Here is a 25,569-nt window from a genome sequence, read left to right on the forward strand (position 1 = left end):
GAGATTTCTCAACGGCAATCAGGTGAAAGAGATACATTTAGCCGTTTAGCGCATAGACTCCCATTCATTTTGCACTCATGGCGATCGCCCCCAGTGGAACTCTGGTGGTACTACAACCAAAATTCGGTACAATAGAGCTTAATAGGGAGTGGGCAGGCTCTCCGTAGACGGGCTCTGGCGTTACTGACAGACTGGGAAGAGAGGAGCCGCAACAATGGAGAATATGAGGAAAATAATCAACATTCAAGCAGGAAAACCTGTTCTGAGACAAAAAAAAAACAATATAAAAACTCTATAAAAGAGCATAATAGGTCCTCTTTATTTATCATGTGTCTTGATGCTTACTAGAAGTTGCTTTATATGTTCGACCAGCACCAAATGTGGAGTAATTACTCTTTTCTAGCATAGAATATGCTGTTTGTAAAATATTTATTTCAGTATTTTTCAAAATATCATTCGAAATCAGTCTTCAGCACAATATTAATTTCATACAATAATGGGGAAGAAAATGCATTGCATTGATCTTGAGAATAAATATAAACATAATCCCGTTTTATTTAATTATTTTATTACAAAATTATTTGTTTTTCTGTATTCTGTGTTTTATGTTTCAACACAAAAATCGTATCATCAAAAATGGGGTCTAAAGAAATTAATTCATAAAACGTTAACAATTTAATAAATTTTAAAAATAACAAATACTTTACTGCACAACAGAACGTGCATACTGTATAAATTAAAACAAATGAAGAAATATCATGGTTTTATAATTTTTTATTTATTATTATTATTATTATTATTATTAAATAAGGTGCTGAGCAACAGAACTTGCATATTATTTACATTAAAATTGATGAAAAAAATAGGTTTTATGATATTCCATATAATAATAATAATAATAATAATAATTTATTAAACTATTACATTAATAATAATAATAATTTATTAAAACATTACATTGATTCATTAATGTTGTGACCGCCCTACATATAGTTGGGTCACATAAATATTAAATTATTTGTATATATTCCTTTTTTTTTTTTTTTTTTACCTACATGACTATTTCCGTTTACATGTAATATAACTTTTATGTAAATGACTTTAATGTATTATAATGAGTTTGCAGCTGTATTTTCTGAACTCTGAGTGGCGGTTGGTAGAGTAGAGTTGCCATGACGACTGCCGCTTATCCTCAGATAACAGAGGATATAACCGCTAACTCTTCTCTCTTATTTACTGTTAAGGTTTGTTACATTCATTAAATTTACATCAAACTGTAATTTACATGTTTTAATGTTCAAAATTTTGGTTAAATTATTTGTATTAATAATTTTAAGATGCTTCTGTCACAGAAGTACATTCGTGTAACCTTAGGCCTACACTTAAGTTACCTGAGTTCAGTCTTGATTTATTTAACTTACTCGTTGTGATTTGATCTAAGTATTTGTATATTAGATTTATTTCAACGTATTTATGAATACTGTGATTCAAAGTGTCTTTCTCAGGTAAGTTAACGTTATTAAACTGGGCCGTTCACACAGAACTCATCTTTGCGTCTAAAAACGCGAGACGCGCCGCTCAGGAACAGAAATGTATTTATGACTATTATGACTTTTATATGTAGCTAAAAGCGCAGCGCAGAACGCGAGGGTCTCGAGACGCGCTCTTAAAGCGCCATGCTGCTGTAAACAAGTCTCGCAACGCTTGCCCCGCCCCCGGGCTCTTCTGATTGGTCCACTTCTTGGAACTGACATTGATGAGCGGCATATGTTTTTCGGCCTCATATAAATGCAGAGTTGGTGAGCAGAAGAGACTTCTTTTAAAAACATAAAAAATCATACCGATCCAAAACTTTTGACAGGTAGTGTATATTATTTCTTATTTAATAATAATAATAAATAAATGTAATGTTTTAATAAATTGTATTATCATTATTATTATTAATGTAATGTTTTAATGTATTATTATTATTATTAATGTTTTAATCAATTATTATTATACGGAATATAAAACCAAGATTTTTTTATACATTTTAATACATAGCCTACATTATGCAAGTTCTGTTGCTCGTCACCTTATTTAATAATAATAAATGTAATGTTTTAATAAATTGTATTATTATTATTACTTTTAGGTGTACTTTGTGCTATACAATATTTTCGTCATAATTTATAATAGTTGATCTGATCTTTTATTTTGGTGGTCTGTAATGAAGAGCTTTGAGTTTCTGTGTGCATCATCTAGATGAAAGTATTCTTGTTATTGTCTGTCTAATTGTTTTCTGCTTTTTATCTTCTCAGCACCTTCCTCTATCATCATCATTTTCATCATGTCTGGGAAGTCTGACGACGTGCAGAAGAAGTGGTTGGCCGTGACCGGTCGACTGAGCTCGTCTCAGGACTCGGACGGCCCTCAGGAGGCGAACCTGGAGAACGCAGAGGCCGAGCTGTGCATCCGTCTCCTGCAGGTTCCCAGCGTGGTCAACTACTCCGGCCTGAAGAAGCGTCTGGAGAAGAGTGACCAGGCCTGGATGGGTCAGTTCCTGGAGCTCTCGGGCCTGGACCTGCTTCTGGAGGCGCTGGACCGGCTGTCGGGTCGCGGATGCTCTCGGATCGCAGACGCTCTTCTGCAGCTCACGTGTGTCAGCTGTGTGAAGGCCGTCATGAACTCGTCCGCTGGGATTCACTTCATCGTGGATAATGAGGGATACGTGCGCAAGCTGTCTCAGGGTATATAGAGCCACTCTCACTGTCTTAACCTTAGAAACCCACTGGATCAGATTTAATACATGAATACACTTTACAATAACTATCTTATGCATCATAAAAGTGCATCTATCCATCATAAAAGTTAGTAAGGTTCATTTAGTTTACATGAACTAAGAATGAACAATACTTCTTCAGCATTTATTCATCTTAGTTAATATTAATTTCAACATTTGCTAATACGTTATTAAAATCAAAGGTTTTATTTGTTAACATTATTAATGCACTGAGGGATACGTGTGCAAGCTGTCTCAGGGTATATAGAGCCACTCTCACTGTAACCTTAGAAACTCACTGGATTACATTTGATACATGAATATCTAAATGATCAACATACGTCAGAACGGAGGCTCACTATTGGCCAGCATCACACACATCACACACAAGCCTCCGTTCTGACGTACAACCCAGAAGCGCTGCGCTGTTACACTACGTGAACTCACTCAGAGAAACACAGAAGAAAATGAAGAGTGGAATAAAGTCGTTATTTTAGTTTTGATTTGCGCACAAAAAGTATTCTCGTCGCTTGATAAACTTAAGGTTGAGCCGCTGTAGTCACTTGGACTATTTTAACGATGTCTTTACTAACTTTTCTGGGATGGCAGATCTCGATTACCTAGAAGCCTATGGAGGAGTGAGACAGCTCTCAGATTTACTCAAAAATATCTTCATTTGTGTTGAAGACGAACGAAAGTCTGACGGGGTTGACAGAGTTTTAATTTTTGGGTGAACTAACCCTTTAAAACTGTGGAGCGACTCTCCAGCAGTCAGGATCAATTCAGAAAACATGCATTCCTACACAGCAGTATCTGCGTTGCTCAACATTCACACCCATCACATGCTTCAGCTTTTTTATCCATCAGAAGTGCAAAGTTCACGTTACATCCCCCAAAAATAAGCAGCTAACACTTCCCAAACGTGGAGAAAATGATGGTGGAGGAAGCTACAAACTCAGTGTCTGCTTTCCCCTTCCCTGCAGCCTTAGACACGTCCAACACCATGGTGAAGAAGCAGGTGTTCGAGCTGCTGGCGGCCCTCAGCATGTTCTCCCCCGAGGGACACCGGCTCGCTTTAGACGCTCTGGACCATTACAAGGCAAGTTCACCTCTGGATTATGGTCTTCTGTGAGACTGAGGCTTGATATCAGGGGCCGGACTAGTCTTAAACGTTAGGCCTAGTCTTCATTCATTCAGTTTTAAGTCAGTCACATATAAACGTAGTTTGGTCTAATTTGACACTGAAAAGTAAGACTGGTCGCCCCTTGACTAACCGTTAATTGGTCATACTGGTACTTATCATAATAGCTATGTTTATGCAACTGGCCCTCAGGTCAGAAAGAGTCTTTTGTTGTGTCTGGTGTTAACATGCGTCTCGGGTCGGCTGAGACATACAGCTCAAAACTGTCTTCTGTGATGAGATTTCATTACTTAATATATCAGTGTGTGAGGAACAGTACAATGTGACTTTAAATACACTTCAGAATTAGCAAAAAAGGTCATTTTGTGAGTCTTGTTTTCTGAAGTCTTCATGTATAAAACAAGAAAAAAATATCTGCCAGTGTTTCAGGCTCAGAAACATGATCTTGGGGATTTTTCTGACCCCATTGGCAGATTCATGAACTCTTAAGATGGTAAATTAATTATTTTGATACTTTTTTTTTTCCTTCAGAAAACAAGACTTTAATTAAGTAATTTTGCTTCTCCAGGAAAAATGTATCTTGATTTAAGAATGTTTAGATATTTGTGGGTTTTTTCACTTGAGAAGCAAAATGATGAGATATTTAGTAGTGTTTATGGAAAAATGTATTAAAATCAAGTAAGTTTAAACTTAAAACCAGAAAAAATATCTACCAATGGGATCAGAAAAAAAGTATGTTTTTCTGACCGCATTGGAGGATATTTGTTCTTGTTTTAAGCACAAACTCACTATATTTTGATCATTTATCTTGTCATTTTGCTTCTCAACTAAATGTATCTTGATTTGAGAATGTTTGGATATTTGTGCTGGAAAACAAGACAAATATTCTCAGTAAGCACATATGTATTTGCACTGTGTTGCATCATTTATTATTATTGTCCTTGCACTGCGGGATTATCCGCTCTTCGGAGGACTGGACTGATCTCAACACCAGGAGACATGGTCATCTGATGTTAGCTTTAACAGAGGTTTAAAGTTAAGGTGTCTAAAATAAAGTGTGCATGTCATTAGCGGTGATGTGAGACAGCATTGTGTTTTTCTGACAGTCTGTGAAGATGCAGCAGTATCGATTCAGTGTGATTATGAACGAACTACGAGCCACTGATAACGTGCCCTACATGGTGACCCTTCTGAGCGTCATAAACGCCCTGATCTTCAGCGTTGACGACCTGAGGCAAAGAGACAAGATGCGCAAGGAGTTTATCGGTACATTACACTAAATACTACAGACTATTCAGTATAAACTCTCTACAGTTCCCTACAAATGTTTAAAATAGACTGTGAGGCTTTTAATAACTGCATACTGCAGAACAAGTATGAGTAGTATAGAAGAATGCTATTTAGACACAGCCCTGTAACCCTAATATTACAGAATACTAGCATACTACTTACTGCACAGTGTACTGAATATTGATAAAAAAAATAGCTTGTGAAACTGCATGCATTCAGACAGTAGTATGCTACATTGTCACATTTAATTTAATGTTAAATTAGAGTTAAAGAAATGTGTTTTTTTTAATCTAAATTGCAGTCTGAACACTTAACGTGTAAAGTGTGTTAAAGTTGTTGCTTATTGTATATTGAGCATTTCAACCAACTAAATAGGTATTGGTGTGCGACCTATTGTGCACGATATACATAATGCATACTGCAAATATAATACGATATAATACGATACGATGCCTGTTATTTATTAAAAATAGCATGTGAAACAGTTTGCATGCATTCAGACAGTAGTATGCTACATTAATCATATTGCACATTTTGGGTGTGCAACCTATTGTGCACGATATTACATACTGCAAAACTATATGATTAGTATAGAAGAATGTTATTTAGAACCCACCCTATAACCCTAATATTATAGAATACTAGCATACTAACTGCACAGTGTACACTGAATGCTGCCTGTTATTTATTTAAAAATAGCTTGTGAAACAGCATGTAATATCCATGCATTCAGATAGTAGTATGCTACATTTATATTACCTATTGTGCACGATATATATATTGCATACTGCAAAAATAGTATGCAGTAGCAAACAGAAGTGATCAAGCCTTAATTGTGTTCACCTGTATATTACACTAGCTCCGCCTCCTTTTTTGTGTGTTTTAACACAACTCAGGCCTGAGCTTTCCAACACAGAGCGTTAGATGTTTGTGAGCATTATTTATGGATACTACATTTATTTTCGTTCACCAGGATTACAACTTCTTCACCTTCTGACAAAGCTCAGGTGAGTTTCATTTGAATTCATTTAAGTGTGCAACAGGAAATTAAACATGAAATGAAACTCATGTGGAATTGTTATAGCACGGTTCATGGTGTGTATGTGTGTTTTAGAGAAGAGGACGATGAAGACTTGATCATCCAGTGCGAGGCGTTTGAAGAGGCCATGGCTGAGGATGAGGACGAGCTCCTGAGGCTTTATGGAGGAATCGACATGAGCAACCATCAAGAAGTCTTCACATCTCTCTTTAATAAGGTGAGCACTGTGTTTTATGGTGATTCTCACTGGTTTCTATGGAAGCCACACCTGGATCAGTAATGTGTGTGTGTGTGTGTGTGCAGGTGAGCAGTTTCCCGTCATCGCTTCAGCTGTTGTCTATAATACAAGCGCTGCTGCTTCTGGGTCCCGAGCGAGTCGATATCTGGCAGGCGCTGGAGTCGCTCGTGAACCGAGCCACGCTGATCGCTCAGAGCTGTGAGTGTCCCATGACGTGATGATCCTGTTAGGAAACTCTGACCTGTTGATTTAGTCCAGTCATTTTAGGCCAAAATGGGGGGTCAACCTTGAACAAATTGCAACAGAAGCAAACTCAACTGATTTTGTATCCTCAATATGTCCTGAGTAAGGAAAGAAAAAGCCCAGAAGAATCCCATTAGGGGAAAGTTTAGGAAAAGACCCAAATATTAATGCGCCTATTCATTCTTTTTCTTACGTGAATAGGGTACACATTTTAACCTTTAGATATCACCATGAAAATGACTAGGTTGATTACTTGCATCAAGACAAACAAAAAATGTATTACAAGTTTTTTGAAATGGTTAAACATGGACAAACGGTGCATAATCCAGTTACGTATGTGCTAATTTGCATAAATACCACACCAGATCTAAACATTGGGTATAGCCAAGTGAAAATGTCTTGTTGAATCTTGTTGACACATAACAGTAAAATACATGATGTTAAGGTCTGAATGGAACCCAGGCAGGAAGATGTACTTTAGAAACCTTTTTTTTCCTTACTCAGGACATATTGAGGATACAAAATCAGTTGAGTTCGTTTCTGTTGCAATTTGTTCAACCTTTTTTCATAAAATGACTGGACTAATTGGCACTCTTTGAGTTTGGCCTGTGAATTGTGCACAGTTTTATATGAGGCGTGTCTCTAGGTTTGGTCCGAAATGTCATTTATCTCAGCTGTACAAATGATGTCATGGGCTGTCGTCATCACAGCTTTTTAAACTAAGGGGAACTTGCTTGCTTATTTACATATACATTTACTTGTTTATTTACTTGTTTTATTTATTTTTAATTATATATTTATTTACATTAACCTGCTCATTTATGTTTAATATAATTTCTTGCTTATTTAAAGATTTACATATTAATTTACTTGCCTATTTACATATAAACTCTAAGTTATTTGCTTATTTTATTTATTTACTTATACATACAATTGTTTTGTTTTTTTACTGGTATATTGACTTGCTAATTATTTTAACTTGTTTATTTACTTGTTCAATTGCTTATTTACTTATTAAATTATTTGCTTATTTACTTAAGTATTTATTTACTTATAGATTTACTTATCTGCATATTAATTTACTTATTAACTTTATTTGTTTATTTACAAATATTATTTAAATACTTGCTTATTTGTTTACTTATTTACATATTAACTTGCAAATGTTTTTACTTGCTTATTTACATATACTTGTTTATTTGCTTATTTACTTGTTCATGTGCTTATTTTAATATCTATTAGTATATCTATACTTGCATTATATAGTTTCGATATTATATTTACATTTAGTTATTTATTTACTTGTTTACTTCATGTCCTCATTTATCTATTTATTTTTTATTTATTGTAAGTCTATGTTGTGTTTTGTCTAGAGATTTGATATTGGCCAGTGATGTGCTGATGAGGTTTTCTTGTTCTCTCCGTTCAGCTGAGCTGGATTCGTGTGAGAAGATTCTGCAGCGTCTCGTCTTCGCGAAGGAAGCGCCCAAAGGTTCTTCTGAGGTTAACGGTCACAAGAGAAAGAATCAAGCCGTTCAGACTGAGGCGAAGAACGAGAAACCGGAATGTTCTTGCACTTCATCCAACAAGCAAGAACCACAGCACACCCCCACAAAGACCTTATCTACTCCTCCACCTCCACTCTCAGCAGCGCCTTTCAAAACAGGAGCTGGACCTCCACCACCTCCACCTTTACCAGGACTCGGGATGCTTCCACCTCCACCTCCTCCACCACCACCTCCACCTTTACCAGGACTCGGGATGCTTCCACCTCCACCTCCTCCACCACCACCTCCACCTTTACCTGGCATGGGTGCGCCTCCTCCACCGCCTCCTCTGCCAGGAATGCGTGCACCGCCGCCGCCTCCACCTCCTCCTGGGATGAGCGACGTGATCGTGGCGAAGGCGTTTAACCCGATTGGTCAATACTACAGCGCACCGGTGAAGAGCTGCCCTTACCCCTCCCTCAGGATGAAGAAACTCAACTGGCAGAAACTCAACTCCAGAGCCTTTACTGGTGAGACTCCACCAGCATGTCTGGGGAAAAAACCCAACAGGTCTGGGTTTGACTGGAATGCTTGAGCTAGCCAGACTTTTGATTATCAGTATAAAGTTTAAAGATCCAGTTTGCAGCCAATAACAGCATATTTAGACAAGAATAGACCTGTAAAGTGACTAACACAGTTTGAGGTGTTTTTTCATGGGCCGTTTTAAGAGCAGAATTAGTTTAGGTGTTAGTAATGATAATAGAGATTGATGTGGCCGTGGCCCGTAGTCAACACAGAAGAAATTAGCAGTGTTTATGTAATGCATTTGTGTTCAGTGTATAATTATATGGTATATATAAATACACATGCATGTATCATTAAGGAAAATGTTATTTATATATAAAATATAGAATACATACATGCACATACACGTATATATTTAAGAAAAAATTCCATGTATATATTTAAGAAATATTTGCATATATATATATATATATAATATATATATATATATATATATATATATATATATATATATATATATATAATATAATATCATTAAGGCTCGATGTGCTGCGGTGATATGCGAATTCCTTGTTGCATAGCTTGCACACAAACATGCTCTTATCGACGCTCCCATCCGTTCGTTTTTTATAACAAAATTTCCCATCCACGGGGCCAACCAAAGCGGTCTCGTCAGCTTCTTCGTTCATGTTCACTGTGGTTTGTTGTTGTCTGAAGTCAGGAACGCTAGTTGGTGCTCCAGTATAATCGGTCCGCCGAAACTCATCCAGTGAGAAACGTTCCGCGGTGCAAAAATAAGTGTGATTAAAATGCGTAAAAATGTTTAACGTGTTTTTTTTGTGTAAATCATCTTAATTAGCGCGTTACACACACAAAATAATTAAAGTACACACACATTATGTGTAAACAAACTTTTATTTAGGATGTGATTAATCGCGAATAATTGTTCTCTTACGAGAGTTCTCTCGTACTGCGTTTGAATAAACGCTGCGGGAAAAGTCTCTTTTCACGAAATACTGAAGCAAAATTATCCTTAATTTTCATATTTGTAAAACGCATTGCAGCAGTGCACAGCCATGGCGAGACGGCTCGCTCACTCATTGGCTGTTCTGCGGCAACTGCATGAGCCTATCGAGCGAGGGCTGATGCAATATCAGACCAATGAGAGCGCTTCGCGCGCTCCTGGTCACATCCCGCCGAAACGGGTGTGGCCATCCCCTATAAAAGGAGCTCGAGTAGGCTGATTCAACTGATTTTTCATCTCTTCAGCGAAGCTCACGCATCGCTGGATCACGGAGAAGCAAGCGTCGTCGAGGCAAGCTTTTCAGCGGGACGAGCCCTTGAAGCCGCTGGCCTTCGCCGCCTCTACTGCCGTACCTGCTGCGCTTTCCGGCGCTTCATATCCTTTACCTGCTCTGTTCTGTGTGTGTGTGTGCAGTGTTCCCCGAACACTCACCCCTAAAAGAGCCGCGTCTTTATCAAGATGCCATCCTGTGGCTCGTGCCGAGCCCCGCTCACCGAGGGAGACCGCCACGTTATTTGCGTCTCCTGCCTGGGCGAAGATCACGCAGCGCTCGCGCTCGCTGACGGCGGCTGCCCTCACTGCGAGCTTTTGCCGATGGTGACTCTGCGGACTCGCCTGGCACATTTCTCCGAGCCTGCGCCCCCCGCCGCGGTGCCGCGCCGCAAGAAGCGCCGCTCGCAGCGGGCCCCGGAACCCACCTCTTCCCGACAAAGCTCGCCGGCTCGCCCGCCAGCTTCGCCGGCTTCCCCCGGAGCACTTCCCGATGCTCAGCGCCCGCAGTCTGCCGCCGCTTCATCTGAGGAAGTTGTTTCTGAAGCCGAGTCGGTCGATAAGGATTCCTGCTCTCTGCTAGCTTCAGGCAGTGAGGACTGGGCGAGCTCTGCGGATCTCACGCCTCCTGCCCGAAAGCCGTCGGCTAGAGCTAGCATCGAGAGGGAGCTCATGCGAGTACTCGCGTTGGCCGCGGCGAGCCTCGGCCTCGAGTGGTCTGCACCGGAACTCCCCTCGCGCACCCGGCTTGATGGTAGCTTCCTCCCTGGTGAGCGTTCTTCTCCTGTGTCTAAGCCCGCTCCGTTTCTTCCTGAGCTTCATGAAGAAGTGGCGAAGGCCTGGAACGCTCCCTTTTCTGCACGAACACGTTCGTCTGTATCCCCAGCATTTTCCTCCCTGGATAATGCTCAGGATCGAGGCTACCTCACTCTGCCGCCGGTGGAACAGGCGATAGCAGCCCACCTTTGCCCGCCCTCTGCTGGACGGCGGACTAAGCCAGTGCTGCCGTCGAAAGCCTGCCGCATGACGTCGTCGCTGCTCGCGCGGATCTTCTCCGCCGCTGGGCAGGCGGCATCGGCCCTGCACACCATGGCCACGCTTCAGGTGTTCCAAGGCGATCTCCTCCGCAAACTGGACGAGATAGGACCTGAAGCTATCTGCATCACGGACCTGAGAAGCGCGTCGGATCTTTCCCTCCGCGCTACCAAGGCTGCAGCACAAGCCATGGGACGCTGTATGGCTTCCGCTACCGTAGCCGAGAGGCATTTGTGGCTGACGCTCACGGAGATGGCTGATGCAGAGCGCAACGCGTTCCTCGACGCCCCGCTATCCTCCGCTGGCCTCTTTGGATCTTCTCTCTCCGAGTTCGTGGAGAGATTTTCCGAAGCCCAGAAAGCGTCACAGGCATTCAAGCACTTCCTGCCGAAGCGCTCCAGTTCCGCAGCGGGCCGTGAGAAACAGGCCCCTCGGAGCTCACAGCCTCAGCCTCCGGCCGCCCCCTCTCAGCGACAGCAGCGCAGCTCACGCCCTCGCTCTCGCTCTACCAGCCGCCGCCCCACTCACCGCGGGCCGCGACCAAGGGTTGTGTTGAAGCCGGAAGCCCCAAAGAAGTCCTAGCACGCCTAGGAAAGCGCAGGTGTGTAAGCCCCGTTGCGACCGGGCCCTCACCAAAGCGCACCGCTGTCTCAGTCCCAGGAATTGCGACTGCTTCAGCGTTCTCAGCAGAGCACAAGCCCGCACAGCTGCCCGCTTGCCTGCACACAAAAGCCGTTTTTACGGCTACCCAGATAAATCCCGAAAAGAGTGTATTTTCTGGTGTCCCGGCCAAGGCCGATGGTGCTATAAATGTAGTGTTGATGCCCACTTCCCTGTGCCCATCCCTACACACAAGCACAGCCCTGCACACAGGGCCCGTACTCATAAGATCGACGCAGTTCGATCGCGCCACAAACATAGTCAAAGTGCCCACTTCCCAGTGCCCACAAACGCTATGTCTGGCAAGCCACAGGCTCCCTGTAAAAACGGGACCTGTGAGCACCCGCTCTGTTCAAGCAGACAGCGCGGCCAAAGCAGTAAACGTGCCCGGTCCCCGCCCACGTTCACTTGTAGGCTGCATGAGTCCCATGAGACCTTCTCAGACCTCCCTCGTTCAGATAAACACTGTAGCGGGGTCGAGGATGAGCGTGTTGCTCGCTGTATTACGCGCGCTCCCCGCCTCAAATGTCACAGGCGTAACGCCTATGCTAGCGCGCCCCGAAGCGCCGCCGTCGCACAGCGAACAGAGCGCGCTTCGCATCCAACCCCTAGCCGGCCATGCAGACGCATGGGCCGCGCTTCCAGGGGTTTCGGACTGGGTGCTAGACATTATAAAGAGAGGCTTCTCGCTACAGTTTTGTCGGCGCCCTCCACGCTTCACAGCGCGCGTCGAAACTACGGTGAATTCAGAAGTAGCACACCTACTTCGCGCCGAAATATCAAAACTGTTGAGCAAAGGGGCGATACAACATGTATCCCAAGCTCAAAGCGAAGGGGGGCTATACAGCAGATACTTCCTAGTCCCCAAAAAGGACGGTGGTATCAGACCCATACTAGATCTAAGACGACTAAACAGAGCTTTAGTGAAACGCAGTTTCAAAATGCTCACAACCAGCAAAATCCTCGCGCACATTCGCCGAGAAGACTGGTTTATGTCGATAGATCTAAAGGACGCGTATTTCCAAATACAGATAGCGTCACGCCACAGGCGATTCTTGAGATTCGCCTTCGAGGGTCGGGCATACCAGTATACAGTCCTGCCATTCGGCTTGTCCCTGGCACCCCGTACATTTACGAAGTGCATGGACGCAGCGCTCGCCCCCCTCAGACTCAGGGGCATGCGAGTGCTGAACTATTTGGACGACTGGCTGATCATAGCTCAATCACGATCTCAGCTCGTGGAGCACAGAACCATGTTACTCGATCACCTCGAGAATCTTGGTATCACGATCAATTGGACGAAGAGCTCCTTGAACCCCAGCCAAACTATTTCGTTTCTGGGCATCGTTCTGGACTCTCGTTCTATGACGGCGCGGCTGTCGCAACAGCGCGCGCTGCGCATACAGCACGCAGCGAGGTCCTTCCGCTGCGGTGCGATTATCCCGCTCAAACGTTTTCAGAGGATGCTGGGCCTCATGGCCTCAGCATCATCAGTTCTCCAGCTGGGCCTGCTTCGCATGCGCCCTCTGCAGTTCTGGTTGAAAGCGCGAGTGCCACGCGGAGCGTGGGCACTCAGCCGATTGCGCCTCAAAGTCGATCAAGACTGCGCAGCAGCCCTGAGACCATGGGCGGCGGGCGATTGGTACCGTTCAGGTGTAAGCCTGGGGACTTCCTCGAGAGTGAAAGTGGTGTCTACGGACGCATCCACCTCGGGATGGGGAGCGCTGCTCGAGGGCAGGCCGTTCTTTGGCCTCTGGTCAGAACGAGAAAAGCTCCATCATATCAACTGCCTGGAAATGCTAGCAGTTCACAACGCGCTGACGCGCTTTTGTCCCCACATCAAGGACCAACACGTCGTAGTCCGCTCGGACAACACGGCCGTGGTGTCCTACATAAATCGCCAAGGCGGCCTCGGTTCCAGTTCCCCTTACAGGCTGGCCGAGCGCCTCCTAATATGGGCTCAGCGCAACCTGAGCTCGCTGAGAGCGGTGCATGTGCCCAGGACACTCAACCTGGGTCCAGACAGGCTGTCCAGGAACAATGTTCCCGCGGGCGAATGGTCTCTACACCCACAAACAGTCCGGCTGTTGTGGCAGAGATTCGGCAGAGCGGAGGTGGACCTATTCGCGTCCCCAGAAAACGCTCATTGCCCCGTGTTCTTTTCAAAGAACGACAGCGCGCTGTCCCACAAGTGGCCGCACTGCCCGCTATACGCGTTTCCCCCAGTCTCCCTCCTACCTCAGGTGCTGGAGCGAGTCAGGGAAGTGAAATGCCCAGTACTGCTTATAGCACCGTTCTGGGACAACCAAGCCTGGTTTCCAGTCCTGATGCAGTTAGCAGACTCCGCTCCATGGCCAGTGCCATTGAGGAGAGATCTCCTCTCGCAGGCCAGGGGCTCGATTTGGCACCCACACCCAGAGCTGTGGTCCCTTCATGCGTGGACGTTCAACGGTTACCCGTTAGCCTCACGGATGGAGTGCTGAACACCATCACTCAGGCTAGAGCGCCTTCCACCAGGCGGCTTTATGCCTCGAAGTGGTCGGTTTTCTCCAGCTGGTGTACAGCTCGGGGCCTGTCACCCCTCGATTGTGAGGTGACGGAGGTTCTCTCCTTCCTACAAGAGCTGTTGGATAAGGGCAGATCCCCTTCCACGCTCAAAGTCTATGTGGCGGCTATCGCAGCGTGCTCGACAGCAACGCCAGGCCAGTCACTGGGTAGGAACGATTTAGTCATCCGCTTCCTCAGGGGAGCTAGGAGGCTGAATCCCCCCAGACCTCCCTCAGTCCCGGTGTGGGACCTTTCTACGGTCTTGGCAGCCATGAAAGGCCCCCCCTTTGAGCCTATCCAATCTGTTAGCCTCAAACATCTGTCTTTCAAAACGGTGTTTTTGATGGCCCTCGCTTCGGTGAAGCGCATAGGCGATCTGCACGCGCTCTCTGTGAGTCCAACGTGCTTGGAGTTTGGGCCCAATGACTCCAAAGTCATACTCAAACCTAAGCACGGCTACGTGCCGAAATCCCTCAACACTCCGTTTAGGGCTCAGGTTATTTCCCTGTCTGCCCTGCCGGGGTCAAACGAGGAAGGGGACTCGAGCTGTCTTTGCCCCGTTAGGGCGTTAAGAGCTTATGTGTCCCGCTCCGCTGCCTTCAGACAGACGGAGCAGCTCTTTGTCTCGTTCAGTGGACGTTCCAAGGGAACGGCTGTTTCGAAACAGAGCCTGTCCAGATGGGTGGTTGACGCCATAACAATGGCTTATACTACCAAGGGCCTTCAGTGCCCGTTGGGCATTAGAGCGCATTCCACGAGAGGCGTTGCCTCATCGTGGGCCTGGTCTAGCGGGATTTCCTTACAGGAAATATGTACGGCGGCGGGCTGGGCCTCGCCGTCTACATTCATAAGGTTCTACAACCTAGAAGTTCCCGCCTTGCAGGCCAGGTTGTTTTCGGTTTAGCCGTATCAGCTGTCTACCACGACACTGATTTCGCAGGCGCACAACGCCACCGAATACTTCACAGCACTTGCAAGCCAAGTGTTTTCGGCGTATTCGAGTCAGCTGTCTAAACACGGCACTGATATCGCAGACGCACAGCGCCGCCGAAGTTCTCTGGGCAGAATTGTGTAAGACCCATGTTTTCCCACATTAGCCAGGCTCCCTCCTGCCTATGTGATGTTATATCGCGTTTAGAACGCACCTATTTGGGCGAAAGTGTGTAAGTCCCACATTTCCCACATTAGCCAGGCTCTCCCTGCCTATGTGACGTTGTATCGCGCTTAAGGGCGCATCCATTGGGCGAAATTACGTAAGACCCACATCTCCCACATCAGCCAGGTTTTTCCCCTGCCTATGTGGCGCTGTTTCGCGCCTAAGGGCGCATATATCTGGGCAAAAATTTGCGTAAGACCCACATTTCCCACATTAGCCAGGCCATCCCCTGCCTATGTGATGTCATACCGCGTCTTAGGACGCAGCTATCTGAGGGTGGTTGTCCCCCCCCCCCTCCAGACTCTCCGAGTCTACCGGGTGATTATGCACTGTATACCTGGACTAGCTTCCAGTGGTCGGTGTTTTCTCATCCCAGCACGCACGGCGTCTTACAAGTGGTCCCCGCAGCGTTTATTCAAACGCAGTACGAGAGAACTCTCGTAAGAGAACGTACTCGGTTACTAACGTAACCTCGGTTCTCTCTAGAAGAGGGAACGAGTACTGCGTTCCCTGCCGTGCGCGCGGTTCGCTCTGGTTCGCTTCGGCGATGAAAACCAGTTGAATCAGCCTACTCGAGCTCCTTTTATAGGGGATGGCCACACCCGTTTCGGCGGGATGTGACGAGGAGCGCGCGAAGCGCTCTCATTGGTCTGATATTGCATCAGCCCTCGCTCGATAGGCTCATGCAGTTGCCGCAGAACAGCCAATGAGTGAGCGAGCCGTCTCGCCATGGCTGTGCACTGCTGCAATGCGTTTTACAAATATGAAAATTAAGGATAATTTTGCTTCAGTATTTCGTGAAAAGAGACTTTTCCCGCAGCGTTTATTCAAACGCAGTACTCGTTCCCTCTTCTAGAGAGAACCGAGGTTACGTTAGTAACCGAGTACGTTTCACAGCATTAGTTTATTTACAATTTCTGTCTGTCCAAAAGTACTTTATTTCAGAGTTTTCATTTCTGCTCATAGATGGTTTAAATGCCTCCAGCAAACATTTAATGTATTTCAAAGATCAAGTCCAGTGATTCATTTTCTCTTGTATTGCACCATTAAATCAGACTTGACCTGATGCTTTCAATCAGCTCTTGCCATGCTTCTGTGTGCAGTACAGTTGACGTGTCTGTACGTGGGACATCTGGGGCTGGTTGCATAAACATAGCTATTATGTTAAGACAGTGTCTAAAGTTCTAGTGTGACCCACTATCAGTTAGTCTGGGGCAGCCAGTCTTACTTTTCGGTATCAAATTAGGCTAATCTACATTTTTATGTAACCGACTAAAAAAAAGCTATTAACAGTCTTAAAGAAAAAAAATGTATGTCTATCTCGTAAGACTAGTCTTAGCGGTTTATGCAATCGGCCCCTGAAGCTAGTTCGCACATGTCTGAGAGCCTGCTTGTTTTTCGTTCTTCCAAGTAGACGGTCCTTCGATATGGGCGTCCGTCCCGAATGACTCGCCCCTGGAGCCGAACTACAGCAGCATTGAGCAGCTCTTCTGTCTGCCAGTGGCTGAACCCAAAGACAAGAGCATGGACGGCCCTGTCAAGAAAGAACCAAAAGAGGTTTGAAGTTTAATACCAATACATCGCGCAGCTGAAGCCCCAATAGTAGAGCGCAGGTCACGAGTTCATTTCAGGGAATGCATGAACTGAGGGAAATATTTCAAGTCACTTTGGATAAAAACACCAAATGCATTCACTAGCAGTCAAATCTTTTAAATGTTTTTGAAAGTCTCTTCTGCTCACCAAGGCTGTGTTTATTTGATCAAAAATACAGTACAAAATTGTGAAATATTGTAAATCACCAGTTTTCAATGTGAATATATAGTAAAGTATAATTTATTCCTGTGATCAAATGTTCAGCATCATTACTCCAGTCTTCAGTGTCACATGATCCTTCACAAATCACTCTAATATGATTTGATGCTCAAGAAACATTTGATTATCAATGTTGAAAACGGTTCAGATTTTTGTGAAAACTCTACTGATGCATTTTATTTTTCAGGATTCTATGATAAATAGAAAGATCAAAAGAACAGCATTTGAAACGGAATCTTTTGTAACATTATAAATGTCTTTACTGTCACTTTTGATCAATTTAATATGTCCCTGATAAAGAAGAGTATTGATTTCTAACTTTCTTTGACACTGAAGACTGGAGTAATGATGCTGAAATTCAGCTTTGATCACAGGAATAAATTACACTTTACTATATATTCACATAGAAAACAGCTGATTTACATTGGATTAATATTTTACAATTTTTACTGTATTTGATGAAAAAAATGCAGCCTTGCTCCATGTCATGAGTTGATTAAAAGCTAATAATTAAACCTTACAAATGTAAAACCAAAATAAAAACCAGCTCAAATGGTTTCAGCTGATGAACAAGTTTGTGAATCCCAGTTTTAGATTGTTTCATCATTGATGATTCATTCACAATCAGAGCAGAAACATGACCTGAACAAAAGAGGTCAATTTTAATGTCATGAAAAACATTCATTGATTTTTCTCCTGTTTCTCAGATTTCCTTTATTGACGCCAAGAAGAATCTGAACCTGAATATATTTCTGAAGCAGTTTAAGTGGTAAGATCGGACGTTTCTGACTCATCATTGGTGTGTGTTTCTAAGATTATTGTGGCCTGACATTTAAGATATTTGATTCCCTCCCAAACAGCTCTTTTGAAGAGTTTGTGGCGATGCTGCAGAAAGGAGATTGTTCCAAATTTGACGTTGAGTCTTTGAAACAACTCGTGAAACTGCTTCCGGAAAAACATGAGGTACTTCCCAATAAAATTCACAATTGAAATGACAATTCACAAGTATTTCACATTCATAGACCTTGATGCGAATGAAAACAAGGCTCACAATCTTTGTTTTCTTTCTTTTTGTCCACTGGAAATGTTTAAAGTGCCCATATTATGCTTTTTTTTTAAGACTCCTAGTTTTGTTTTAAAGTCTCCTACAACAGTGCGAGTTGCATGAACCGCTAAGACTAGTCTTATGAGTTAGTCATCCAATTTTTTTCTTCAAGACTGTTCATAACTTTTTAAAGTTAGTTACATAAATGCGTACACTGATGCCGAACAGTAAGACTGATAACCCCAAACGAACTGCTAGTTGGTCATACTAGTTCTTAAGACACTGTCTTAACATAATGGCTTTGTTTATGCAACTGGCCCTCAGGTTCACATGCATCCAAGATCAAAAACAATTTAATTTTCATAATCTCCACTGCAGCATCAGCTCTTCTCTCAGTGTCGGAAACGCTTCGATCATGGATTCAGTCTCTCTAAGCTCCGCCTCTCTCAGAGCTGCTCTGCTCTGATTGGTCAGAAGCCAAACACTCATTATCATATCTGAATCTCAGCTCTTGATCACACTGAAACGAACAGTAACGATGGCGTGGGTTTTACCGTTTTTGGACTTGCTTTGTCAGCAGAAAACAGCGTCTTCTCGACATGAACAACACGAACCAAACTCTTCCAGTCTCAGATACACTACAGTGTTTGAGGGCGGAGCTAAGAGACGCTTCTTATTTATAGGAGACAAAAACTCCATTTATCTTTGACCATTTACATTCACAAACAGCGCTTTTTCCACACTACATGAAGGTAATATCATAAAAACCATAATAAGGGCACTTTAATATATCTAATGATCAATTAACAGTACAACCCCCCTGAACTGTCCTTCTGAGCTTCATTTGCATAATTTACATATGTAGTTCACTCTGGTCATGGTTAGTTAAGTGTTTTGCATGCTTAACTTTTATTTCTTCTACTTCTCCAGATTGACAACTTAAAATCCTTTCAAGGAGAACCAGACAAACTGGCCAATGTTGACCGCTTTTACCTCTTATTGCTGGCTGTACCCTGGTAAAGATGCATGAAAATCACCACATGCTGAAGTGTTTCAAATTCACACTTCCAGTATTATGCATGAGGCAGTTGTTATGTTGGCTTGATTAATAATCTTAGACAGGGTTTCTTTTTCTTCTGTGACTGAATTTGAACAGTATCTCCAACCCAGAGCCACAACCACGTCAAACTGAAGTTCTTTTCTAACTGTGTTGAAATTGTTTAAAACATGCTAGGAATCTTATACAGTTTTTAAACTTTCAGTCAAGGCTTTGTCAAGCAAATTTAAAAGTTTTTTTCTGACTAACTTTAGTTTCTAGTTGAGACTTGAGTTTGTCTTTATGTAACCGTCACAGTTACCAGCTGAGGATTGAATGCATGTTACTGTGTGAGGAGACGCTGTCGGTGCTCGAAATCCTGAAGCCGAAGGTCGAGCTGGTGGAGGCGGCCTGTGAAAGTGAGTGTGTGTGTGTGTGTGTGTGTGTGTGTGTGTGTGTGTGTGTGTGTGTGTGTGTGTGTGTGTGTGTGTGTGTGTCATCCTCTGCTGACGATATTTAGGAGCAGAACATGCAGCAGACCGTTAGGTAAATTAATGCTCAAAAGACTATTAATATTCAGTAATATTATTGATTTGATCGCATCTTTGGATCAGATGAGAGCAGAAACTGAATTGATCTGAATGAGTGTTGTCTTATTGAAAGCTGCTTTACAGCGGAATTGAACTCGTTTCATAATTGATAAAATCTGCAACATTATCTTCCCGTTTATTAATGTGAAGCTGCTTTGACAATCTGTATTTTATAAAGCGCTTTAGAAATAAATGTGGTGACAAACATTCATAATTTTTAAAATGTCTAATACAACAGTCAAGGTGCAGTTTATATTTACATCTCGAGATCTGAAACATTCAGTGAGATCGTCATGCATCATATTTACACATGAGATGTTCATATTAAATGCTGCAATCATCAAATGCATTTGTTAATAAGTTTCACATTATTGTTTAAAGGGATAGTTCACTTTGAAATTAAATTTTGGTATGTTTTAGCTTACCTCAAGGGCATCCAAGATGTAGGTGTCTTTTTTTCCGCAGTAGTTTCAATTTTGATATTTTTAGGTCAAACCGTTCTTGTCTCTCAGTCATTTAATGCAGGTCGATGGTCACTGTCTCAAAGAGCATGCACAAAGTCCAAATTAAACAATTCCCCATCGTCCAAATTAAACAATTACCCATGATAAGTACACATTGATGGCCTAAGACACGAAACGAGCGGTTTGTGTGAGAAAGCATCCTGGTGTGTGACGTGTGCAGACTGGTGCATAGATATATACACACTAGATGTCGCCTTGTCTTAGGCCATCAATGTGTACTTATGATGGGGAATTGTTTAATTTGGACGATGGGGAATTGTTTAATTTGGACTCTGTGCTTGCTCTTTGAGACCGTGACCATCGACCTGCATCAAATGACTGAGAGACAAGAACGGTTTGACCTAAACATATCAAAATTGAAACTACTGCGGAAAAAGACACCTACATCTTGGATGCCCTTGAGGTAAGCTAAAACATACCAAAATTTAATTTCAAAGTGAACTATCCCTTTAATGTTTACAGCATTTCTAAGCGCACACAGGGTTAAAATGTGAAGTGTGTGTCGTCCCGCAGGTCTCAGGAAAAGTTCACTGCTGCCTAGTTTCTGCAAGCTCATCCTTGATGTTGGAAACTTCCTCAACTACGTAAGAAAAACGCCATTAAAGTGCCCTTCTTGTGCTTTTTCGAATGTCTTTTCATGTAGTGTAATAGCGCTGTTGTGAATGTAAAAGCTCTGCATATTGAGTTATTGTCTCGTAAAAGAAAGAACCGATTCTGAACTGCCTGGGACTAATTAGCATAATGCCACCCTCTGGTCTTGATTGGCTGAGCAGCGTCTCTTAGCTCCGCCCTCAAACTGTAGTTTGTCTGAGACTTTGAGTTTGGTTCGTGTTCATGTCGAGAAGACGCAGTTTTCTGCTGTTAAAGCAAGTCCACTGATGAGATTGATACGGTAAAACCCACGCCATCGTTACTGTCCGTATCACTGTGATCAAGAGCTGAGATTCAGATATGATGAGCATTTGGTTTCTGACCAATCGGAGCAGAGCAGCTCTGAGAGAGGTGGAGCTTAGAGACTGAATCCTTGATGGAAGCGTTTCAGACACTGAGAGAAAAGAGCTGAAGCTGCAGTGCAGATTATGAAAATAAGTGTTTTTGACCTTGGATGCATGTGAACCTGTTGTAGGGACTCCAAAACAAAACTAGGAGTCTTGGGGGAACTTTAAAGAGTTTTATGTTCATGGAATTTATTATTGCTCAGTTTAAATTAATATTAAATGTGTACATTAAATCTGAAGGTCATGCATCAGTGATTGCCTGCTTCTGTAGCCTTTTATTGAAATGTAAACTTGGACTATGTTGTGTGTCTCTGGGCAGCAGAGTCTGTGGCTGTAATGCTCTGTTTTCTGTATTTAGTGTCTTAGTTCCTCATTTTTATTAATTTTTTTTTTCCTTTTTTCCAGGGAAGTCACACAGGAAACGCTGAGGGATTCAAGATTAGTTCCCTGTTGAAACTCACTGAAACCAAAGCAAACAAGAGTCGCATCACCCTCTTGCATCACATCCTGGAGGTACAGTAGATATAAGACAAATTAGGTCTGTCCATTTAACGCGTTAATTTAATTAATTAGTTGAAGCCTATAGAATACAGTTAGAATGAACTTACAATTCAACATATCAGGGCAAAAATTAGTCTGGTATTTATATCATATGATAGAGCCTGTAGTTACGGAGTATCACACGAGTGCTGTTTTTCGTGCAAATGATGTTTATTTTACACAGCAGTTCAATAAATTTAATATGGTGATATTTTAGACACAATATTGTCTGTTTTTGCTTAATTTTGTCTAGAAAAATATTACCTTTAAAGCCAGAGCAGCGCACAGCAATGTTTCTGAATCAATCCTCGTTTTGAGCGAATCAATGACTCATTCATAAAGAGAGCCATTTACTTAATTCCTAAGCGAATCAGCCGCTTGAGTGAATGAATGATTCAATGACTTACTCATTTAAATATTTACTGTGACCTACTGGCAGTTTTAGTTTAAAATTTAGAGTATAATTTCATAAAAAAAAAAATTCATATTAAAAAACCCATTAAAGGTGTAGTTTTAAATGAAAATTGTTGTCATATACCCTCATGGCTGTTAAGCCTAAAAGTTAATGAGTAATAAATCAAATAAAACATTTCTTTCTAAAACTACTTTTTGTAATGTCTGTTTTTTACTTGTTTAATACTGACTTTAAATGATCTTTTGGGGTGTAATTTCTCAGCCAAATTTCATGGCACATCTTGTAATTAGATAAAATAAAAAAATGGCTTGACAGCTGTAATATAAATAACACTGATTGTCACAAGCACAGTAATAATGTTCAATTTGGTATTGGTTTATATTAGTGATTTTAGTGTAGGTTCACCCAAAAATAATGTTTGAGCTTCTGTTCAAAGCCTGTAGATGGAGACCGGATGCTTGTACTGTCAAGCTCCGAAAAAGACAAATCACCATAAACCGTTCCTATGACTCAAGATCTTTTATTCCATGTGATCGGATCTTTGTGTGTGTCCTTGTTTGAGCTTGGCAGTATGAGCTATTTTATGAGGTCGGAATGACACGAGAGCAAAGTAAATTACCCTTATTTTGAGGGGAGTTATTCCTGTTAAATGGCATCCTTTACTGCTTCTCCGCTCACACTGGGCTTTGTTGTGAATCTCTGCGTCTTGTGATTTCCAGGAAGCCGAGTTAAACCACCCAGAGCTGCTGAACCTTCCAGAAGACATCGAGGCCTGTGAGAAAGCGGCCGGGTAACACAACCGTTGTTCTCTGAGTGTGTGTGTGTGTATCATGAGATCAGCGCCGTCATTTCAGTCTCAACTGCTGCTGTGTGTGTGTGTGTGTGTGTGTGTGTGTGTGTGTGTGTGTGTGTGTGTGTGTTCTTTCAGCGTAAATCTGGAGTCGATTCAGGCAGAAACAAATAATCTTCTAAAAAGACTAAAAGATGCAGGAAAAAAGGTGTCTTCATCAGTTGAGGACGTCAAGGAGCAGTTTTTAGGGGTTGTTGAGGTAGAAACACTTACTTCATTTAATACATTAAACATATATATTAGAGTATATGTAATATATTAAATCAAATAATATATATAAAATAGTCCCACTGCAGTTAATTTTATCTCTTAAAACTCATCTTTGGTATTTACACATGGTTTGTCTTAAAGCATATTAATAGACACCTCACAGACACATATAAACAACATTAAAAGCTGGATTTACACCACAGGGGACTTTAATAAATTAAAATATGAAATTGTGAATACTGTATATTGCTTTCTATTTTAATATAAATAAGTGATCTAATCAACAAATCATAACTTGCTATTGTTTCTAACTATATGAATGTGCAGAGTCTGTCATCATGCTCTTTCCTGATGTCTCTGTAGAGGAACCTGGTGGTGTGTAAAGCTCTGGAGGAGCGCTTTACCAACATCGACAGCAGGAAAGGTGACCTGGCTCAGTATCTCTGTGAAGACGTGACGCTCTCGCTGGATGAACTCTTCAGCACCCTCAAGACCTTCCGCCAACTCTTCCTCAAAGCCTTAAAGGTCTGTGACTTCAGTGGCTTGTTATGAAATTACCTGAGCACCAATTAAACTGTTCCTTCCTGTAGGAAAACAAGATCCGTAAAGAACAAGCTGCCAAAGCCGAGAAGAGAAAGCAGCAGCTGGCGGAAGACGACTCCAAGAGACAGAAAGGGGAAGATGGGAAGATAAGTGAGTCGTTAATGTAATTAACCAAAGCAATGTCCATTTATTGTGTTTGTATTATGTCATGGCGTTCAGACCAGACATCATTTCCTCTGCTGTGACGCTGTAGATTCAGTGTGGTGTTCAGTCACAGCGGTGGAAGGATACAGGTGTTCAAGAACCGGCAATGGGACCAGATGTTAGACATTCACTTCTAGTCTTTGCTACCCCCCAAAAAGCTAATAATTAATAAATAAGCTTTTGTGGACTGGATACATATTTCCACCATGAAATAAAAAATAGATAAAGGTCATTTATGTGTGACTTTCTCAGAGTTGTGAGAGAGAAAAAATCCACTGAGAAAATAGTCGGAAGTTTGAGATATAATTTTTTTTTTTTTTTTTTTTACAATTTACTATGTGATGGAAACAAAAATGTATTGCGATGTAAACTCAGAATTCCGAGAGCGGGAAAAAACGTCGGGATTGCAAGATGTAAACTTGCAATTCTAAGAAAAAACATCTGAATTGACCCTTCGCAGGGAGTTTTATTGACAGGCAATCTGACCAATCATAATCCGCCATCCGCCGAATCCGCTATTTTTGTCCGACAGCGGTCAGGAGAGTTAGTAGATTAACGTTGGAGGATTTGAACTTGAGAAACGGAGTGTACTGACGTCTTTCCACGGTTAAAACAACATTCCTTCTGATGTTCATTCATGTTTATTTGATGCTATAAATGAACTAGAAGGAAGAGATGATCGGTTCACGAGCGGCTTTAACTGAGCGATCTGTCACAACACATTAAAGAGACACAGAACGCTATTTATTGTTTAAATTTCTTTAAAAAATGACCAAATTTGAGACTTTGTCTCATATCAAAAGTACCCTGGTGTGTCAGTGTGTTGTCAGTGTCCTTCTGCTCCGCGACGTGTGTTTCACTGTGTGAGAACATGGTGTGCGTGTGAGAGAGGCGTGGCTTGTCGGACATAGCAACAGTAACTAAAGGGGGCGGGGCTTTGCGAACGGTCAATTGAGTCATAATTCCTTTTTTACGTGTTTTTCTTTTGCTTTTTCTTTTCTAACATAAGTTTCCATATGTTCCCCCAACCATAACAAACGTGTTTGTGTCTGCAGTCAGGAAAGGGCCTGTGCCGCAGGACGACGGCTGCATCATCGATCATCTCCTGGCGGACATTCGAAAGGGTTTCCATCTGAGAAAGACCAGGTGCGAAACGGAAAGTGCCCCTTCTAGTGAAATGCATAGGGATACGGGACCGTCCGGTAAGAACATGATCCCGTCAGGCTCTCCACCGGCTCCAATGCAAAAGTCTCAAACGCATCTGTTCGCTCCTCTTCTGGCTTGTGCGCTGCTGTCTATAGTGAGTGGATTAAAGGGGAAGACTTGATCTTCTGTTTATTGAATGATGAAAACAGACTGTAACTTTCAGCGCAGTCCAAAAAGAGT

General features: G+C 42.5%; 1 protein-coding gene across 17 annotated transcripts in view; it reads left to right on the top strand.

Annotated features, from left to right (window-relative positions):
* Window positions 1–25,569, top strand: part of LOC308679844 (inverted formin-2) — a 42,745-nt gene that overhangs the window by 11,855 nt on the left and 5,321 nt on the right. For 6 of the 17 annotated variants that reach the window (XM_081347631.1, XM_081347640.1, XM_081347643.1 and 3 more), the window contains exons 2-20: window positions 2,301–2,729; window positions 3,745–3,860; window positions 5,009–5,168; window positions 6,166–6,199; window positions 6,307–6,448; window positions 6,535–6,667; window positions 8,142–8,729; window positions 16,828–16,973; window positions 17,936–17,997; window positions 18,089–18,191; window positions 19,204–19,289; window positions 19,628–19,728; window positions 20,937–21,007; window positions 21,827–21,934; window positions 23,096–23,166; window positions 23,305–23,425; window positions 23,800–23,961; window positions 24,027–24,129; window positions 25,239–25,385. In XM_081347631.1, coding sequence (XP_081203757.1) covers window positions 2,330–2,729; window positions 3,745–3,860; window positions 5,009–5,168; window positions 6,166–6,199; window positions 6,307–6,448; window positions 6,535–6,667; window positions 8,142–8,729; window positions 16,828–16,973; window positions 17,936–17,997; window positions 18,089–18,191; window positions 19,204–19,289; window positions 19,628–19,728; window positions 20,937–21,007; window positions 21,827–21,934; window positions 23,096–23,166; window positions 23,305–23,425; window positions 23,800–23,961; window positions 24,027–24,129; window positions 25,239–25,385 — 2,854 coding nt within the window. In that variant the 5' untranslated portion in view covers window positions 2,301–2,329. The remainder of the gene's footprint in view (window positions 1–2,300; window positions 2,730–3,744; window positions 3,861–5,008; window positions 5,169–6,165; window positions 6,200–6,306; window positions 6,449–6,534; window positions 6,668–8,141; window positions 8,730–16,827; window positions 16,974–17,935; window positions 17,998–18,088; window positions 18,192–19,203; window positions 19,290–19,627; window positions 19,729–20,936; window positions 21,008–21,826; window positions 21,935–23,095; window positions 23,167–23,304; window positions 23,426–23,799; window positions 23,962–24,026; window positions 24,130–25,238; window positions 25,386–25,569) is intronic. The other 11 variants (XR_014028859.1, XR_014028860.1, XR_014028861.1 and 8 more) reach the window with 3 other exon arrangements.

This window comes from Scardinius erythrophthalmus (assembly GCF_964197995.2).
Source record: "Scardinius erythrophthalmus genome assembly, chromosome: 19".
Classification (NCBI taxonomy): Eukaryota; Metazoa; Chordata; class Actinopteri; order Cypriniformes; family Leuciscidae; genus Scardinius; species Scardinius erythrophthalmus.